The following is a 19,679-nucleotide window of genomic DNA, read 5'->3' as shown; positions in this document are numbered from 1 at the left end:
GTCTCGTACACAGGGACCGAGGCGGCAGCAACACGGCTTCCTGCTGCTGCTTCTGGCTCTTCCTCAGGTGTATGTGCACTCCATTGAGCAGCCCAGCAAGGAATATGCAGCAACAGCAGCAGCAGCCTGCTGCTGCTGCTGGCGCTGCTGCAGCTAATGGGGCGCAGAGCGGGCATTCAGGGGGGCTTCCTGCACCGCTGCAGGCTCTGCAGCAAGAAGAGCTGCGGGACGAGGCACAAGGAAGGCCAGACACGGCGGCGACCTTCGGCAGCGGTAGCAACGGCACCAACGGCAGCAGCAGCAGCAGCAGTAGCAAGGGTGAAAGCTGCTGCAGCCAAGTGTACGCGGAACGGCAGGCTGCCTTCAAGAGCCACCCAGCAGCAGAGGAGATGCGGCAGCAGCGGCTAGAGATGAATTCTATCATAAGGTCGGGCGCGCGTGCTGAACTGCTGCGGCAGCTGCGTGCAGAGACAGAGAGACAGCTGCGGCAGCAGGAGGAGCTGCTGCAGCAGCAGCAGCTAGAGGAGGATGCTAGCAGCCAAGTGCAGCAGAGAAGACACCGCAACTACTCCGCCTGCACTCCTGGCGAAGGCATGAAGGCCTCTCTCGAGTGTATGGATGGCCGCCCGCTGCAGCAGCTAATCACACAGCCACAGACATTGTACGAGCTTCCAGAAGACTTAAAGTCAGGTGAGCCGCTACTTCTGCTGCTGCTGTTGCTGTTAATCCTGCTGCTGTCTGTTGTTGCTCTGGAGTGGGGTTGGTGGTTATCACGCCGGCATCGTTTCGTTGTTGCCGAATCTGTGGGCTGCTGCTGCGGCTGTTTCAACATAACTTCCGCCGCTGCTGCTGCTGTTGCTGCTGTCGCTGCACGTGCTGCTGTGGCTGTTGCTACTGCTGCTGCTGGCTGCAGGGGATTATATGGTCTCTGTGCGCCCTGAGGGCCGCAGCTGTTTGCTGCTGCTGCGGGGCGGCCGCGGGCATTTGCTGGGGAAGAACGGGCGGCCGCTGCTGCGGCTGCAGTGCAGCAGCAAATCGCAGCTTACTGCAGGCGCAGCAGCGCGAGCTTGCATGCGAGGTGGGGGCTCAATGCTACTGCTGTCACAGCAGCAGCAGCAGCATGAGCTGCACACGCTGCCGCTAGGGACTGATGCGCTGCAGGAGGAGCTCCAGAAGGAGACATATTTCGGTATGCGAGCTCAAGAGAAGCAGCAGCAGCTGCTGCAGCTAAGTAGAATGTTCGATGTCTCCTTGTACAATGGCGCTGCTGCTGACACCCCCCCGGGCGGCTCTAACCAGGCTGAAGGCAGCATGATGCAAGACCATCAACTGCAGCAAGAGCAGCAGCAGCAGCATCGGCAGCAGCAGCAGCAGCAGCGGGGGATCCCACTGATGTATTTGCCTGTGGGGGTTTTATCAAAAGGGCTGACGCTATTAGAATGCGTTTTGTGTCCATACACCCCAGCGAACATGCAGCACTGCAGCATGCGGTACGCGGAAGCGGAGGGAGACACTGAAGCAGCAGCAGCAGCAGCAGCACCAGGAGCAGCAGCAGGGGCGGAGGAGCCTCTGTGGCAGGTGCTGTTTGTTGTAGATGTTTTATTTCTTGGAGGCCTCATGCTCGGCCACTGCGACTTTGAGTGCCGGCATTTCTTTTTAAAAAGCAGGTTAGCAGTTTTAATATCTTTCTTTGCTTTTTGTCTGTTTGTTTGTTTGTTTGTTCGTTTTTGTTTGTTTGTTTAGTATATGTTTCTGCGCTTGTTTGGGTACTATATGTTTATTTGTTTGTGTATTATTTGTTTGTTTAGAGTTTATTTGTTTGTTTGTTTATTATTTGTTTGTTTGTTTATTATTTGTTCGTTTGTTTATTGTTTGTTTGTTTGTTTATTATTTGTTTGTTTGTTTGTTTATTGCTGAGTTGTCTGTTGTGTATTATTTGTTTTTGTATTTGTTTGTGTCTTCTTTCTATTGCCGTTTGTATGATTGACTTTTGTTTATTTTGTTGTTTATTTGTTCATTTTTATATCTTTTTCTGTTTGTTTCGCTGTTTGTTTAAATTATTGCTGGTCTCCGTTGTTTCGTGCGGTGTACATACACCCGAACACTAATAGGAATTTGTTAAGGCTTGGGGTTTACGAGTAGGGGCGCAAGGGAGAAGCATCTCTGCAGCGGCTTCTTCTTCCTTTTATTCTTTTGGGGCTGCATGCAAAGCGCCTTTCGGCTTGCTGCATGTAATTCAGAGACGTGCTGCTGCTGCTGTTGCTGTTGCTGCTGCTGCTGCTGCTACTGCTACTGCTTGGATTCAGAATTGAGGAGACACCTGAGGCGTTTGCGCCGCTACAGCTGCTACCATTTGCCGATGCGGCTGCATCTGAGTTGCAGTCTCTCGTAGCTGGGTGAGCCTTGCAGCCCCACGAGGTGTACATACACCGCAGCAATTGAACGCGCAGATTTAGGGTGTAGGGTTTAGGGTGCTGTTTGCTGCTGTGGAGACATTAATCTTGTCTCCTGTCGCTTGTCTGCTTTCTCTTGTCTTTGGTGTGGTGTATGCTAATATTGTTTGCTAGAGGCTGCACTGCGTCTCTTGTTTTTTTTTTCTCGTTGTCTCCTTTAAGCTGTCTCTGTTTGGCTTGGGTTGTCTGGGCCTATTGCTGTGTTTATGCGAGCATTTGCCTCTATCAATTTGTCTGTCTCTCTGCCTCTGTCTCCTCCTCGCACCTTGTCTGTCTCTTTATCTTTGTCTCCCTCTGTCTCTTTCTTTCCTTGTCTCTGTTTATTTTGTCTCTCTCTGTCTCTGTTTATCGTGGTTATAGGGGTGTTGCTTGGTTGTGCTGCTTCTATCTGTGCATGCGGAATGAAGATCCCTTATGTTAATGCTGCTGCTGTTGCTGCTGCTGCTGTTGCTGCTGCTGCTGCTGCTGCTGCATGCGTTGCATGCAGCCCTTTTTTATATCCGCCTGATGGTTTTCTCTTTCACCACAAGTTGGCTCCCCACATCGGGGGCCCAAACCCTCTTGCTTTATCTTGGAGAGACGACAGCATTGCGTAAGCACTCTAAACCCTAAACCCTAAACCCTAATATGTCGCGAACGGCTGGCAGGCTCGGCCTTTTTTCATTGAGAGCTTTTGCATCCCTGTCTTTATTTCTGGGGCTAGGGTTCAGGGTTTAGGGTTTGATCTGCTGCGGAAGAGAGACACTGTTGGAGACAGGAGGGTGAAAAGGTTTGTGTCTCCTTTTGCGGTTGCAGCCGGTTTCCTCTTGATGAGAAGAATAGGGGGCAGCAGCTCATTGACACATTTTTGCTGCTGCACCCAAACGGGGAACTCCGAAGCAGCGGTAAGCAGTCACCAAGCAGCAGCAGCAGCAGCAGCTGCAGCAGCAGCAAACGCATGCATGCATGCAGCGGATCAGCACGGGCAATGTGTGTATGTTACGCCGTAAAGAGGTGGATATACACCTCATATCTCAACGTTTCGTTGCTGCTTGTCTCTGGGGTTTGTTGCTGCTGCATGCAGAGGGCCTCGTCGTGGGGCTGGCAGACCCCAAGCAGTTTTGCCTTGAAGGCATGACGGAGCCTTGCATAGCTCAGTAAGTGTTGCTGTTGTTTTATTGTTTGTTTGTTGTTTTATTGCTTGTTTGTTTCTAAGACAAGTATTTATTTGCTGTCTTAGTGTTTGTTTACTGTTTGAGTGTTTGTTTATCACCATAATGTTTGCTGGTTTGTTTGTGTGTTGTTATGCGCGTCTTTGTTGTTTGTCTTAAGCCTTACGTTCTATCTATTTCTACTTCCGTATCTTCTCTCGCTGGGGCTGCATGCAGATCATGGATTGTCTGTACACCTCGTGCATGCATGCATGCATGCATTTGCATGCGTGTGGAGGCCCTGCGTCATTTTGGGGCTTTTTTTCGCAGCGGTTGCAGTTGTGTTTGTTTCACTGCATGCATGCATGCATGCATGCAGTCGCTACATGAGCTGCTGTTTGTTTTTTTTGCTTATTTGTTTATTTTTTCAGTTTTAAAGTGGGAGATTTAGACCTAAAAGAGCGCCGCTTCCTTCGCGTTGAGAGAATCGATGCAGAAGAGGCTTGCATGCACCTTGATGCAGAAAGGAGAGGAGCAGCAGCGGCTGCTGCCTCGCCGCCAGACACTCGCTCCCCCGGCGATGGGGACACCCACACAACCCAGAAATCCCCCCCTGCAGCAGCAGCAGCAGCAACAGCAACAGCAGCAGCAGCAGCAGCAGGAGGGAGAGGCAATAGGAAAGCCAACCGGCGGAGGCCCCCTCGCGTTATAAGAGAAAGGGCCCCTGATGCTTTTTCAAAGCTAGCAGACCAGTGGCTGCGTTTGCGGGGTATTCACCCCGTAACGTTTGAACGTTTGTGCGCTTTATGCCCATTTTAGTGTCTCCTTTTGGCTGTCTTGGTCTCCTTGTTTTCTGTTTATTAATTAAAAAAGGTCTTCGCAACCATTTCATAAATGTTGTTATGTTAGTTGTGTCTGCATTAGAGACAACCATATGTGCTGCATGCGCATGCATTCACGCCGTTCAGGCGACTGTCAGCGGGGCTGCAGCAACAGACAGACAGCGCCCCGCGAATCGGCGCTGCAAATTGAAGGACTCCAGCCCGCTGCCTCTGCAGCAGGGAGACACACCAGCAGCGCAGCAGCAGCAGCTGCCGCCGCAGCAGCAGCAGCGCAGCTAAACACGTGTAGCAGTGACAGTGACGAGGGTTTAAAGAAGAGGGGTATGGGAGAGACGCAGCCCGTTATTCGGGAGCTCAACGAGAGCTCCACCCCTTAAAAGATGCTGCTGCTGACACTGCTGCTGCAGCGATCTTAGCGGCTGAAACTGCAGCCGCATGCAAGGGGACGGGCTATCTCCTCCTAACATTGTGCCCGCTCAGGCATTGGTTTACGGATCCCCACAGCGTGGGATCGGATCCCCATAGCGTGGGATCGGATCCCCATAGCCTGGGATCGGATCCCGACAAGTGTGTGGAGGCTGCGTTTGTGCGAGGTGTGTGGGGATTTGCTGGTGCACAAGACTTTGTGAGAGGCCAAGCAAGATAGGCGGAGACAATGAAGAGGCGAGACAAAGGGACAGAGACAGAAGAGTGTGTGGGGCGCTGTGACGTGGGGCGAGGGAGACAGCAGCATCAAGGGCTGCTGCTCATGTCTTGAGTGTCTTCGAGGCACTGAAGACGATACACAAGGGAGCGTGCTTCTGCTGCTGCTGCTGCTGCAGCAGGTAGATCCCGTGCTTCCTGCGCCGCAAACTGCCAGTCTCCAAACTGTCTCTTAAGCTCGTCGAAGCGAACGCGAGAGTCAAGAGGGCTGGGGTTTACCTTAGAGACACTTAGGGCCCAGAGCTCTACGCTCTCTTTTAAATAGACATTCAACGAGCATAACAAAGAATATTCTAAAGACACCAGAGCCATGTGTGCTGCAGCACGAGACGCCTTCACTGCTGCAGCATTTGCTGCATCCTCCGCCTCCAGCAATGCCGTTGTGTCGGATGCATGCGCTGCTGCTTCTAGGAAGCTGTCTGCTGCTGCTGCTCCATCTGCAGCACGCCGCCTCTCTACATGCAGTCTCTCTAGCAGCTGCTCCTGCAGCGCAGCACCTACTGGGTTCTCTGATTCTATATAGGGGACTTGTATACTTTTCTTCAATCTCCAGCGCAGCTTATTAAAGACAGATTCTGCTGCTGCTGCACTCTCAAGAGCCTGCAGCGCAGCAGCGCGGATATTCTTTAGGTGCGACTTCCGCATGGATGCCAGAGACTGGTGCAGCAAAGGAGACAAACCAGAGGTCTCTTGAAAAAGTAAATGAAAATCTAATGCAGATGTCTTTACCCTCTCATTCACCAGGTGTAAGCGATCAAATGCTGCAGCAATACCCTCAGTTGAGTCGCTCTCCTCCAAAGCACGCCTTGCTGAGGCATGCTCTTCTAATAATTCCTGAAGCTTAGAGCCCAAATCATGTTGCAGCAGCTCCTGTATCTTCTGCTGCTGCTCCTTGGTCCTCTTCTGCTGCACCTTATGCTGCTTCTGCATCTCCTGTTGCTGCTGCACCCCCTGCTGCTCCTGCTCCTGCTGCTGCACCTCTTGCTGCTGCTGCATCTCTTGCTGCTGCTGCATCTCTTGCTGCTGCTGTATCTCTTGCTGCTGCTGTATATCTTGCTTCTGCTCCGTCTCTTGTTGCTGCTGCACCTCAGCAGCACTTGGTTGATTTTCTTCTGGGGATTCTTCTGCTTCTTCAATCCTCTCCAGCAGCTCTACCACATTAGCATGTGTTCTTTGAAGGCCCTCCATTAAGCGTTGGCTGTTTGCTGCATATTTAAGTGAAGCAGCTTTTAACCCTGAGAGGAGATTCTCCTGCAGACGCTCTGCTAATTGTGTTGCCCTCTGCCCCCTTGCGCATGCAGAGTAGACTGCCTCTAGGTACCTGCAGGTCCCTACAACAGTCTGCACGGCGATGCTGCTGCTGCCGTTGCAGCAGCTGCTGCTGCTGCCGCTGCAGCAGCCGCTGCTACTGCAGTTGCTGCTGCTTTCGCTCCTTGCATGCACCTGCAACCTAACGAGGGCCCTGTACGCTCGGTGTGCTCGCTGACTCTCTGTCTTTGCTGTTGCTGCAAGAGATTGAAGATGAATGTCTGCACCTACTAGCAAACTCTTGCTGGCGCTCCCCCACACTTTATTAAAGACAGCAGATGACAGCGGGAAAGGCCGATGCAGCGGGAGGGTTTGCTGCAGCGAAACCCATGCACGCTCCTCTGCTGTCCGCAGCAACTGCTGCAGCGCGCTGCATGCAGCCCTAAGCCCTGCTTGTAGTGACCGAACCTCTAGGATACCCATTTGCTGCTGCTGCTCTCTGTCTAGTAAGACCCTTTTAGAAGCAAGTGTCTCCTCCCCAGGAGACCCCCCGTTCAGCCAGAGTGCTTCCGTCTCCAACTTAACGCTTTCTACCAACTCTTGGGCCTCCCTAAACAGCATAGAGGCATCAATGTTGTCTAATACTGCTGCTAGCCTCTCTGATGGAGGCAGCAGCGCTGCTGTACGCTGCAGCTGACTCCGCAGTTCCTGTGCAGGCGTTGAGATATCAGCCAAACCCCCGCTAGCAGCACCAGCAGCAGCAGACAAAGAAGGAGACGGTGCCTCTTCTGCGAATGAGAGCCTATGCGTAATGGTGTCTCTTTGGCTTCGGCTAGCATTTGTATCTTCGGGCTCCACTGACAGCCCCACAACCCCAAATCTTCTTTTGCTGCTGCTGGAGACTGTCTCTGTCTCTGCAGCAACAGTCTCTGCATGCATAACATTCCTGACTCTCTTCAGGGATACACCTCCCTTTGTTCTATTAAATAGAATAGCAACCAGCCCAATGGCTACTAATGTCATTACTGCAACAGATATATCTCTCCGCGTAATGAAACCCCAGGGAGCCGCAGGGGGCCCCAATGGGGGGCCCCCAGAAACTGTGGGGCCCCCCACAGTATTTACATCTACCACTACTGCAGTGGATATGCTAGGGGAGTCAGGCATCAGATCTTCTGCCCCAGTTCTTGATAGGGGGCCCCCTTGCTGCTCCAGAAGGTCTTCGTCTGAGGCCCCAGCTGAGCGACCCCAACGCTTAAGAGAAAGGGTAGAAGAAACCAATGGGCCCCCCTCAGTTGCTGATACAGGGTCTCTAGGCAAGCCCAGCAACAGAAGCACCAGCACGAGCAGCAGCAGCAGCTGCTGCTGCTGCTGCGCTGGATGCAATCGCTGCCGTGCAAGCCGCACCCGATCCCAGAAGACCCCACAGGGACAAAGCAGATCAAAGACCTTCAACCTTCCCCCCCACCACCTCATCTTACAGAGTTGAGGGCATGCCTCTAAGGGGGCCCCTCCTTCACTAAAGTGTGAAGGCAGAGGGTCTCTGTATATCTCTTAAGAAGCGTTCATAAGAATCGAGGGCTTAAAAGGTAGTAATTTATTGAAATAACAGAACAAACAAGCAAAATAAGCATACTTCACAACACAGATTATACTTCACAACACAATCCTTACCCTCAGCCTCTGCAGGCCCCGCTTGAGACCTCTTCAGCTTCTGTTTAGGGGAGGCTGAGTTGTGCAGAGATATGAAGATCCCCTGAAAAGAATTAAAATTCAATATCTTATACAACTCATCTTTGTCTTTATTTAGGAACAAACCCCACAACAATCCCTACCCCACACCACACTCTACCTCAACTTCATCTAAGCATATATCTCGAGGGAACGCCTGTTTATTATATTATATCAATATAAATATATTGATATATTTACAGATGTGGGGTTGAGAATAAATCCAAATACATTTAATATATTAAATAATCAGTCTTGTTAAGCTCTATAGTAATATAAAGGTATATAATAAAGAGAAACGTGTGGGGGAGACAGTAAAATTTAAGAGGGGGGACAGCGGAGTTGGGGACAAGGGAACCGTGCACAAGAAAAAAATCTACAGCAGAAGTACAATTGTCTACAATGTTACTGCAGACAATAACACTGTAGACAATTGCTATACTTCTGCAAAGATCTACAAATGCTTCTTCTAAGAACTCTTGCCTTAATTCTTTTGACTTTGTTGCAGCTCGCAATGGGCCTTCAGTATAATCAAAGAACCCTTCAAAAGTGAGAAAACAACAAACCCCACCAACAAAACAGAGTTTCCTGCTGCAAGGCAGTGATCAGTACCGGAAGTGACTTAAAAGATATAGAGGTAAATAAGACACTCCAAAATTTATTGCAAAGCTTCAGCGCATTTCTCCTTCAGTATAATGAAGTTTATTCAGGATCTGCCCTCTGGTAAAGAGGCGACTAACGAACGGCTGAGAGGCTTATTGTGTTTAACACCAATTCAGTGCCTGCATTCAATCAAGCGAGAGAAGGTCTAAAGGCAAAGACAATTCATGAAGAAGGCCTCTGCCTTTGCCGCTCTTGCACATATGAGGGAGCCCTGATGCAGGAGTAGTGGAGGTGTTCCTTACTTCTCTGGAACTGCATTTTTTACTTCGACAGGCATCGAAGAGCTACTCTTGGTATTAGCTTCTTCATTATTATAAACGTAGATAAGACAGCAGTGGATACCTTTCAGCAAAAACACCATTTTCTTGAATATTTTTAGAGAAAGGAAACCTCCCGCGATGAGCTGCAATGCCGGTTTATTTGCAATTCAGGAGCAGAACGGGTTGTGAGGAAACTGAAAAAACCTGAACACAGGAAGATTTAGCGAGGGCGCTACATCGAGATATATCGGCTCTTCAAACGGATGTTCATTGGGGGACTTGGAACCTCCGTATCAATGGTTTTTATTAGGGCTGTTCCCCGAAGAGTTGCAGTGGATAGCAGGCTGGGCGTAGGATACTAGTATTTCTGCATCAAGGAGAGGAAAACGGCACTTCAACCGCCTTAGCTGAGAACAAAAAAATAGAACCTCTCCTTATCGAGGCTGTGAATGCTGAACAAGAACATGCAGCCTCTCCATATCGAAGCTGTGAATGCCACTTCCAATCGGAAAATAACGAACTGCTCCAACTGACAGCAGATGGGGAAACTGGCACTCAAAAAGTTGGGGGAAGTGCAGAGTGGAGCACTTTTTGCTACTGTAAAGGCAGGTCGATGCAATTCGCTTTGGGAGAGGCATCAATTGGTTCAACAGAATAGTGAATCGAGAAGCTTGTTCCTTTCTGTGGAGTAGGATCCGCTCCTTAACGTAGGAATATGCCTTCACTTATCGGGAATGCCAGCAGCTAAAGCCGCTAACAACCGTCAAACCCGGTCTGTAACAGAGACTTCCAATACTGGAACGGGTTTGAACGGATATATCAATGTATTTCATTGTGGGTTCACTCCCATTCAGAGGCTGCGATACCACCTACATCGTCGAGGATTGACTCAGCAAGTATTCCCCCTTCATTCAATGTTAAAGTTCGGTTACAGCACATGAAGAGACCCAATTATTCATTGACTATGTCTAGAAGCTTCACAGTTCTCCGATAAGCGCCAGTACTGATAGGTGTACGGAAATCTTTAAAACTCCCTGCCCCGAATTCAGAAGAGTTTCAATATCGACAATATATCGACGAGATCAAAACCACCGTGAACCACCTGAAAGAAAGCAGTCAAAGAAACTGCAAGCTGGTGGGATATGTATGACTTTATACCTAGGAATGTTCACATAAAACGGTTCCTATTTCTCTCCTATGAAGCATAGGCTTACAACAGAACGGTGCTCTCTTCAACCCACTGCTCTTAGGAATCCTTCGCCTTCACCGAAATACCGATCAGTGACCCGACATTAGATCTGCTTGTTGAGTGCCACGCAAGGACGCTTGCAGATTCCGAACTCCATGCACAGCTCGCAACAGCGTGAGAAAGGCACAAGAATACCAGGCAAGAAATCAAGACAAACGTCTGGTACGCAGTTCAGCGACTTCCTTATAGTAGATGCGCACGCTCCCCGAGGCGTGGACGAGCACCGAGTCGAAGCAGTTCGCTGTCTCTTGTGTGGGGCCATTTTCTGTTCATTCTTGGGTTAACGCGTGAGCCTACATCGTTGACGTACTCTCAACGGGGAGATATTATCATACCATTAACAAAGGTTGGGCCTTGCTATCACACCAGATCAGCACCTAGCAGCTGGATGCCTCGGGTCGTAGGTTAGAAGTAGAGGGAAGCAAGGGGTATTACGGTTATTCAAAGGAGCAACCAGACATCATCTCCTTAATTTTGTTCCTCTTAAGGAAGGACAAACTTGAGCTGGAATTCGCTGCGCGAGTTGCGTTCTATGCAGCCTCAGACTGCGCTACAGGCTTTGTCAAATCGAGCTGATAAACAACCCCACCATCATCGGGCGTTTGGGGACAGCGCATTCATTGCTGGGAGAGGCTTCGGATGAGCAGGAGAAGAAGCAACTCAAGCAGGCAATACCACAACATTTAGTACCTATTAATCACAGATAAGGCTTCTGAAAAGTATTCAAAACGAAAATGAATCTAATTTTATTTGTACTTTCGAACTGAAGATTCATATAAAATAATGTGTAATATTCTCTATACTATAATAATTCAGAGACGCTGTGTTGTGTTGCAGGATAGGAAGTAGTAGAGCAACACGGTGTCTCAGCAGTTGGTGCAGTGTAAATATATGAATGAATGAATTATATATATTATATATAGCTTGGCCTCAGCAAGCAACGTATTCTCAAGCATAAGTACAGCAATTGTCAACAGTATTAACGCTTATAACTGAAGCCCCAATAAACTCTCCCTCAGTTCCAGGCCCTTGTGAGGCTGCCCAGAGCCTCTGATGGCTAGAGATAAAGCTAGCTGCTTTATAATAATAACTCTTTCCTTAGATCTTTCTTAACGACTGTTCTTAGTCTCATTATATTAGGGGGCCCTTAGGCCTCCGTTTATTTGAGAACTTCTAAGGAGAATAGCTGTTTCTCTGGAGTTGTTATCTTAAGCCATTTAACCTTACTGCAGCTTATAGCAGTCTTTATATACTAAGATCGCGGTCTCCATAGAGTCAGTCGCCTTTCTATTATAGAGAGCCTTCTTGCTGGTAGAAGTATCTCTGATGCAGCTTCTTATAGACAAGTGTTTATCTGCTGTGTGTACTAAATGATAGCTCTATAATAATTAACAATGTTTATATTTCATATGACAAAGGAAGAACAGCGGTAACGGCCAACTGAAGCTACAACGCTGATGCTGCTACAGCTGTTGCTGTTGCTGCTACTGCTGCTGCTGTTGCTGCTGCTGCTGTGGCTGGCTGCTGCATGTGCTGCGTGTGTGTGTGGGGGGCCTGGCGAAGGGCAGCAGGCTTCAGCGGATTTCTTCGTTAAGAAGGATGAAAAAAAAGAAAGAAATGCAATAAGAGAAGATATTTAGCTCAAACTGTAGTAAACAGAGGGAGCACCCACGCCGTAGCTGCGGCTGCTTCTTTGCGGCTTCTGCACCGTTGAATTGTGTGTTTATTTTTTGTTTATTATACTAATTCTTTTTGCAGAACTTCTTTGTATATCTTTCTTTTTCTTATTAAATGACTCCGATATGCCTTTAGCCTACAGTACGGACAGGGCGTGGCTTACCAGCCCCGGAGGCCCCCCCGGCATTTTGCTGCCTTTTTATCATCAATCTTCATCACATTCTTTATCTTTTCTTCGTCTAGAAACCCTTATGCAGAGCGCCTTTACTCTTCTTTCTTCTTCAGCAACAGCCAGCAGGCCGCTTGAGGGCCCCTGGGCCCGCACTCGTGCCTTCTGCGGGCGCCCGAAGAAAGGTTCCTAGCAGGGACTAAGTAGTTACTATATAGCTGCTGCCGCAGCAGCAGCAGCCGCAGCAGCAGCAGCAGCAGCAGCCGCAGCAGCAGCAGCAGCAGCAGCAGCCATAGCAGCAGCAGCAGCAGCAGAAGTCAATCCAGAGTTCGCAGGTGCATTGCTTACACATTCGTCTTGTTTTACACTTGAGGTGGGAGTATGATTGAAGAGGCTGCACTTCCTCCAGACAGGGCTTGCCTGTCACCTTCGGGGTGTATCAGTCTAACTTTTGCGGCTTCAGCAGCAGCAGAAGCACCAGCAGAAGCTGCAGCATGTGCTGCTGCTGCAGCTGCTGATGTGTGTCTGTCTGTGGAGGCCCCAGGGGCCTCTAAGAATGCTGCTTCATTAATTGAAGCAGCTTTAAGTAGCTCGGCTTCAACAGCTACAGAAGAAGCTTCCGTCTCTGTTACTCTAGAAGGCCCCGTAGGCAGCAAGGGCTCTTTTTGTGAATCTCGCTCGGGCGTTGAGCAGCAGCTTTCTCAGCCCAGCAGCACCTGCAGCAGCAGCACATGCAGCACCAAGACCTGCAGCAGCAGCACGTGCAGCAGCACTTGCACCTTAACAGCAGTTCTTAAGAGGCAGGCTCTACTCGCCGCTATAGGCCGCCTGCACTCAACAAGGACGCCAAACCCACAACTCAAAACCACCACCTCCGCCGTACTTCATTTCATAGGTGCGCCACTTGGGGGTTTAGGGTTTAGGGTTTAGGGTTTAGGGTTTAGGGTTTGGGTTCTCAAGGTATCGGGCTGTAGACCCTCTAAGGAGTAGCACCCTTTAGGTGCAGCCTCTTTAAGATGGCTTTGGGTTTACGGTTTAGGGTTTAGGGTTTAGGGTTCATGCGGGGTGGCGTGCTGTTGGGTCTGGGGTGTACAGGCTAGGGTTTGGGGTTTAGGGTTTAGGGTTTGGGGGTAAGGGCTTGGCGCTTAGGTTTTTAGGGTTTGATTGTGTGCGTGGGGGGTGCAGCGCTACTTTTATCTTTTGTGATGCTTGTTGCCCTCTGGGGTGTCTTGGTAAGTATCTAGGGTTTAGGGTTTAGGGTTTAGGGTTTATGCTTACATACACTGCAGCTGGTCTTGATATTGTCTTTCATTTGCTGCCTCTTACTTTATTTCCATTGTTTTTATTGCATGTCTTTTGCTTTTGTCTCTGTCCCTGTTTGCTATTTATTTTTATATTTTCTTATATTTTTATCTGTCTCTCTGTGGGTATCAATGCATCTTCTGTTCGGGTGTATGTGCACCTCTGCATGCATCTTGTTGGGGTGTATGCGCATCTCTGCATGCGTTTTGCGTTTTGTTGGGGTGTATATGCACCTCTGCATGCGTCTTGTTGGGGTGTATGTACAGGACGTGGTAGTTGAGGTACTGGCGGGCCCCAACAGTTTGAAGCAGCTGCAGGGATATGCAGCGCTGCTCTTTGTAGGTCTTCTTCTTACTTTTCTGCTCAAGTTTATTGAGAGTCAGGGACGCAAGCTTACCATCTACCCCAGTGAGACCTCTGCCGCATCATCGAACGCAGCAGCAGCAGCAGCAGCAGCAGCAGCAGCAGCGGTAGCAGCAGCAACAGCAACAGCAGCAGCAGCAGTAGCAGCAGCAGTAGCAGCTGCAGCAGCAGCAGTAGCAGCTGCAGCAGCAGCAGTAGCAGGCGCTGATGCGCAGCGGCTTTCTCGTCTTTGCTGCTGCAGTGAGCGGATTGGAGGGGAGGATTCAGGCTTCGAACCGCAAGGGTTTAGGGTTTAGGGTTTAGTGTTTAGGGTTTAGGGTTTATGCTGCGCTTGTGCTGCAGCACTCATCGTCTCTCTTGTGACCGTCGTGGCGGCGTGGGGAATCATAGTAAGTCTCCTGAACCTCCTGAATCTGCAGGGGTTTAGGGTTTAGGGTTTAGGGTTTAGGGCATAGGGTTTAGGGTGGTGTCGGAGCTCGGACTTGGGTTTATATATGGAGTATATGCATGCACAATCTATATACATGTACATATATATATATATTGTGTTTCTTCTCTTTGTTTCTCTTCACTGTCTCTCTTTGTTTGTCTCTGTTGTATGCTTAATATGCATTTGTGTGTTTGTCTCTCCCTGGCTGTGTCTGTGGCTTGCATTGATGTGCATATATTTGTCTGTTTTTGTGTGTCTCCTTTCTGTCTCTTCAGGACGGTGTTGTGGAGGTAGCAGCACGTGGGCATAAACATTATGAAGGGTTTATATACGCAGCATTTTTTATTGCTTCTGCAGTTCTTGTGTCTCTACACACCTGTTTCTGCAATAGAAGCTTTAGTGTACAGCTGCGTAGATTTGTATGTTACTGACTTTCGGTCTCTCCCTTCGTCTGTCTCCGTCTTGTCTCCTTTCTTTTGCTAAACCACCTACGTTGCTCTTGCTGCGTCCCCATGCATCTCTACTCAATTTGAATATACAGACAGACAAAGCAGTGAAGCAAAGGAGAAGACAGAGACTGTCTAGATTATTTAGGGCCTTTGCTAGGGATTTACCACTTGCTGCAGTTTAGAGACACTCAAGTGTCTCTAAACTGCAGCAAGTGCTGGGAGCTCCACAATGCAGACTATTAGCTGCTTACTTCCTTCATATCTATGATTCATTAAGAAATAAGCAATTCTTTTTTATGGTCTATTAACTGTCTCCTCAAGTGTCTCCTTTAACTTGGGTACACCCTGTACCCCGTTGCTGTGGGGAGGAGGAGCAGTTGCTGTCTCCGTTTCGCTGCAGTGTCTGTACACCGAACACGAGTTTTGCTGCCCAAGTAGAGGGCACTCTAGGACTCATTATTATTATTATTATATTTTTTTTCTTGTCTCCTTGTACCGTCTCCGCTGCAGCTCAATCGGCTGTCTCCGCTGCAACTGTCGATAGGCTGTCTCCTCTGCACTGCTCTCTCTAGTGTCCCTTTGGTGTCTCCTTGAAGGCTCCTTCCCCCTTATCTTTGTTCTGGTGCACCTTATGATTTTTCTTTTACTGTCTCCTTTCTGTCTCCCTCCTCTGCTACTTTTGTTGGCTCTCATCTAGTACTTCGCAGACAGCAGCTTTAAGCTTCTACAGCTATATTTGCTGTCTCCAGGAGACACCTCAGGAGACACCCTAATGAGTGCCCTAGGAAGCCCGCTTGAGCTAATTATTTAGCTAGCTACACCGCAACAGGAGTGCTACACTGGCTGCTGCAGCAGCAGCAGCAGCCAGTGTAGCAGCAACAGGTACAACAACAGCAGCAAGCGCAGCAACAGCAAGTGTAGCAGGAACAGGTGTAGCAGCAACACGAGGTGCAGCCGCAACAGCAGGTGCAGCAGCAGCAGGAGCAGGTATAGCAGCAGCAGCAGCAGGTGCAGCAGCAGCAGCAGCAGGTGGAAAAGACGCATTTTATTTCATAGATAAAAGTAATTGTTATTAGAGATGCGCAAAGAGGAGCCGCCCAGCATGTTGCTGCTGGAGACAGGCATCTTGTAGGGTAAGCACCTTTAAAGGGCTCCCAGTCATAAAGTAGTGGGTATGAAGAAAAGAGCAAAGCATAGATATCAAACTAATAAGGCTTACAAAGGAGAGTAAGAATGTAAGATAAGATTGGCGATGTGTCTTCTTCATAAATTGCACAACAAACCCTAATCCTACAGCCCCAGCAACAAAGGCAGTTAAGAAGAAGCAAACTGTATCTACAGCTTCGAGTCTCCCCAAGATAGCATATTGAAGAGTGTTTGCAGAAGAAGTAAAGAATATCATAAAGTTAGCTGTACTTACAGCAGCTATTGGAGACAGCCCTATCTCTAGCAGCAAGGGCCCCTTAATAAGGCCCCCCCCTATGCCTATAGCTCCTGCTAGAACACCAGCAAGCATAGATAGAACAGGGTAAACAAACGCTGTTACAGGAGTCAACCAGCCTAGTCCCCCCTCCTCCAACCCCCTGCTGCTGCTGTTGCTGTTGCTGTTGCTGTTGCTGCTGCTGCTGCTGCTGCTGCCAGTGGCTTGCTCCATTAGGCGGCGTCTCTTGATTAGCCAACGAGCAAATAAGAATGTACCGAAGACATGCACAGACAGCAGAAGGTATATACATGCTTGTTCCGACTGAGAGCCGCACAATACTGCAACAGGGCCCCCTGCAACTACTAGCAGCACAACATTAATAAGAGAATCAACAGCTAAATATAATACACTCATCTGAGACGTCCCGCAATAGAAAGCCTTCTCCGCTTCCCCTTTAGGTAAAGCCACAGCAGAAGCTGCATCAGGTAAACCAAACAAACGCTCAGAAGCACTAAAAAAGGTTGTGTCTCCTGTCTCCGCAAGGGTCTCCAAGGGGGCCCCCCCGGGGGCCCCCCCAGCCCCTTCATGGGTTTGTTTAGCAAGAGAGAGAGGTGATTTATACTCTGATTTGGTTGAAGAAGGAGGCAGAAGCTGCTGCAGCTCTGAACGGCTCTCCCCGAAGGCCCCCCAATTGCTGCATGCACTGTCTCCTTCTTCTGTTTGATATGGTTGATTTTGTCTTTCAAGCTGCTGCAGTATTCTTGTCTCTTCTGCTCTTTGTGCGAGGCCCTTCCGAAAGGTTTTATAGCTTGTAAAGGATAAGGTAAGAACAAGACATGCAAGTATTTGAAGGTCTGTCATAACAATATTTAATAAAACCCCTATAATAGCCCCTAATAAAGTAAAAGGCTCCATTATAGCAGCTAACTCGTAGTTTATTAAGGGGGCATTGGACTTTGGATGACGTCGACGAATATTTATTAATACAGACATCAGACAGCCTCCAAAGATAGTAGCTTTGGATAGAGGAACTGCTTTATGTACATCTCCTAGAGATACTACATAACCCGGTATATAGAGAGCGCCCCCCCCTGTACCCGCCCCAGAGGCCAGGGTAGCAGCTATAAATATAACTGTCATTAAAATTATACGCCCTATTATCTCCATTTTAAAAGTTGCACTGAAAAGCCTTCTATTGTGGTGTACATACACCCGAAGTTAATACAAACACCCGAGCCCGCTGCTCGATGCCCTTACTCAGATATGAGGGGCTAATTCAATAAAGAATAAATATAAATTATTAAAAAATGCAAAACAAATAACTCATTCTCTTATTTTTAATCATATACACCTCAATATACACCCCAATTAAGCGCCGAAGATCAGCAGCAGCAGGCAGCTGCAGCTTGCTGCACAGCGGAGAGAAGAGTATTTAAATCATTTAATATATCGATACTGGATAAGAAATAAATATATATTATATTATATCTCATAAGAAAGAGATAAAAGTGGAGACAAGAGACAGCAAATATAAATATATATCATACATCCATACAAACAGCTGCATCGGGCCTCCAAGCAGCAGAGGCAGGCACAGCGGCTTTGCTGCTGCTTGTAGCTGTTTGTTTTATTTGTTTGGCTTTGTTTGTTAAAGAACAATTAAAAGGTTTTAACCCTTGTTTTATGTCTTATCTTCTCTAAATGAGATACTATACAGGGATATATGAAGAGACAGCAAAAAGAAATATACAAGAATAATTATATATATATGTATATACACCTCAAGGCCTTGCATGCAAAACAAGTAGAAGCCACTGGTCTCCAAGCCCCAGAGACCATCATACCTTCTTCTTCTCTTCAGCTATATTTTGCTTCTGTTGTTTATTGCTTCTTATTTATATATATGCGCAGTCATGACACACAAAAAGCAATAAGACACCCCCGTATACACCCAGCAGCAGCAGCAGCAGCGGCAGCCTATATATATATATATATATATATATATATATAGTTTATAGATATATAGTATATATATAGGGAGACTTGCAGATGCAGCAGATATAACAAGGTGTATCTTTCAGGTGTACGCTGAGCTTATGTCTCAAACAATTTGTCTAAATGAGGGCGTGCAGTACTATTGCTGTCTGAATTAAATAACCTTCTTTACTTTTACCTCTGAGCTGTGTCCCTACCAGTAGACAACCTCCTAGTTATTGCCTTTGCATGCATGCATAGTCTTATTTGGGACAGCTTTGTTAAATGACAGAAAGCAGCAAAAAGGAGACAGTTAGGCTGCTGCTGCAGCACGTGGCTGCTGCTGCAGCAGCAGCAGGAAGTGCTGCTGCTAGAGCAAAAGGAAAACTGTCTTTAGAAGGGGCAGCTACACCAGATGTTACATTTGCAGGGGTCCCTTTGTTCAAAGCCCCAGCTAGCTAGCTAGCCCTCTAGCTCTATGGCTAGCTGAGGATAGCTAGCTACTTGTAAATAAGAGTAGCTAGCTAGGAGCTAGCTGGCTAGCCCTCTAGTTGTATGGGTAGCTGAGGATAGCTAGCTACCTGCGAGAATAGCTAGTTAGCTTGAAGCTAGCCAGCTAGTTAACCCTCTAGTTGCATGCCTAGCTGAGGATAGCTAGCTACCTGTAAGAGAAACATTTAAATCAACCCTACAGCAGCAGGCACAGCGAAATATAATTACTTTAACTTCTTTAACACTCTTCGCGGGTCTCTAAAGGCTGAGGGGTGGTTAGGAGAAAGGAGACAGTTAAGGGGTGGTTTGGAGACAGGAGACAGTTTATTCATGAGGCCTTTCTTTATGCTGCACGCTCTCGCTGCAAACGCCCAAGGGACAACTCCTAAATACCTAATTGACGTTCTTATTAGCCAACCTGAATATACGAATATATATATATATATCATATATAGATATTATACATATATATATATATATCTGTACGTATACATATTCTATATATATATATATATATATATATAGATTTCATATAGATTTATGTAAGTGTATATATATATATATATATGTATATATATATATATATGCACGAATTCGTATGTATATATACATACATACTAGAAAAGAAAGTTAAGGTAGCGAGCGAATGGGCGTAGACAGCGAAGTAATAATAATATGTTTGAAACACAATATTAAAAATGTAATAAACTTTTTAAATAACTTTTACTCTTACAATATATATATATATATGTACACATATATACATACATACATATATATATATATATATATATATAGGTTCTACCATCCCCTAATAAGGTTTACATTTACTTTATCTAAAAAAATATGAATATTTATATTTCTTTAAAATATTTAAATTCTAATAGCGGATTTAATATTTTCATAGTTTCGCCATTAACTATTATTAAATGATCTTGCATATATATATATATATGTTTATATGTATGTATAAATGTTTATATATAGATATACATGTTTGTACATATATATATATCTTTATATATATATATATATCTTTATATATATATATATATATGTATGTTTATATATATATATATATATATATATATATAAACATATAAAGTCCAGCTAATAACACCG

General features: G+C 47.1%; 3 protein-coding genes across 3 annotated transcripts; 2 read left to right on the top strand and 1 right to left on the bottom strand.

The window, feature by feature from the left end:
- Nucleotides 1–104: 104 nt before the first annotated feature.
- On the top strand, nucleotides 105–4,802 carry EAH_00011800 (hypothetical protein, conserved; the record flags this gene model as incomplete). Its single annotated transcript, XM_013394783.1, has 8 exons — nucleotides 105–690; nucleotides 914–1,667; nucleotides 2,307–2,396; nucleotides 2,941–3,045; nucleotides 3,249–3,337; nucleotides 3,517–3,589; nucleotides 4,015–4,352; nucleotides 4,552–4,802. 8 exons carry the CDS (start codon nucleotides 105–107, stop codon nucleotides 4,800–4,802), a joined length of 2,286 nt encoding a protein of 761 aa, XP_013250237.1.
- A 355-nt stretch (nucleotides 4,803–5,157) lies between these two features.
- On the bottom strand, nucleotides 5,158–7,851 carry EAH_00011790 (hypothetical protein, conserved; the record flags this gene model as incomplete). Its single annotated transcript, XM_013394782.1, has 1 exon — nucleotides 5,158–7,851. The coding sequence occupies one exon, from the start codon at nucleotides 7,849–7,851 to the stop codon at nucleotides 5,158–5,160; it is 2,694 nt and encodes an 897-aa protein (XP_013250236.1).
- Nucleotides 7,852–11,672: 3,821 nt separating this feature from the next.
- Nucleotides 11,673–14,911, top strand: EAH_00011780 (hypothetical protein, conserved; the record flags this gene model as incomplete). The annotated part of the gene is made up of 7 exons (XM_013394781.1): nucleotides 11,673–11,707; nucleotides 12,568–13,019; nucleotides 13,310–13,356; nucleotides 13,693–13,834; nucleotides 14,132–14,178; nucleotides 14,495–14,509; nucleotides 14,846–14,911. The coding sequence occupies 7 exons, from the start codon at nucleotides 11,673–11,675 to the stop codon at nucleotides 14,909–14,911; spliced, it is 804 nt and encodes a 267-aa protein (XP_013250235.1).
- Nucleotides 14,912–19,679: the final 4,768 nt, after the last annotated feature.

This window comes from Eimeria acervulina, genomic scaffold, assembly GCF_000499425.1.
Source record: "Eimeria acervulina Houghton genomic scaffold, Eah_scaff64, whole genome shotgun sequence".
NCBI lineage: Eukaryota > Apicomplexa > Conoidasida > Eucoccidiorida > Eimeriidae > Eimeria > Eimeria acervulina.
The sequence above is the reverse complement of the archived record's forward strand: the minus strand, read 5'-3'. Positions and strand labels throughout refer to the sequence as shown.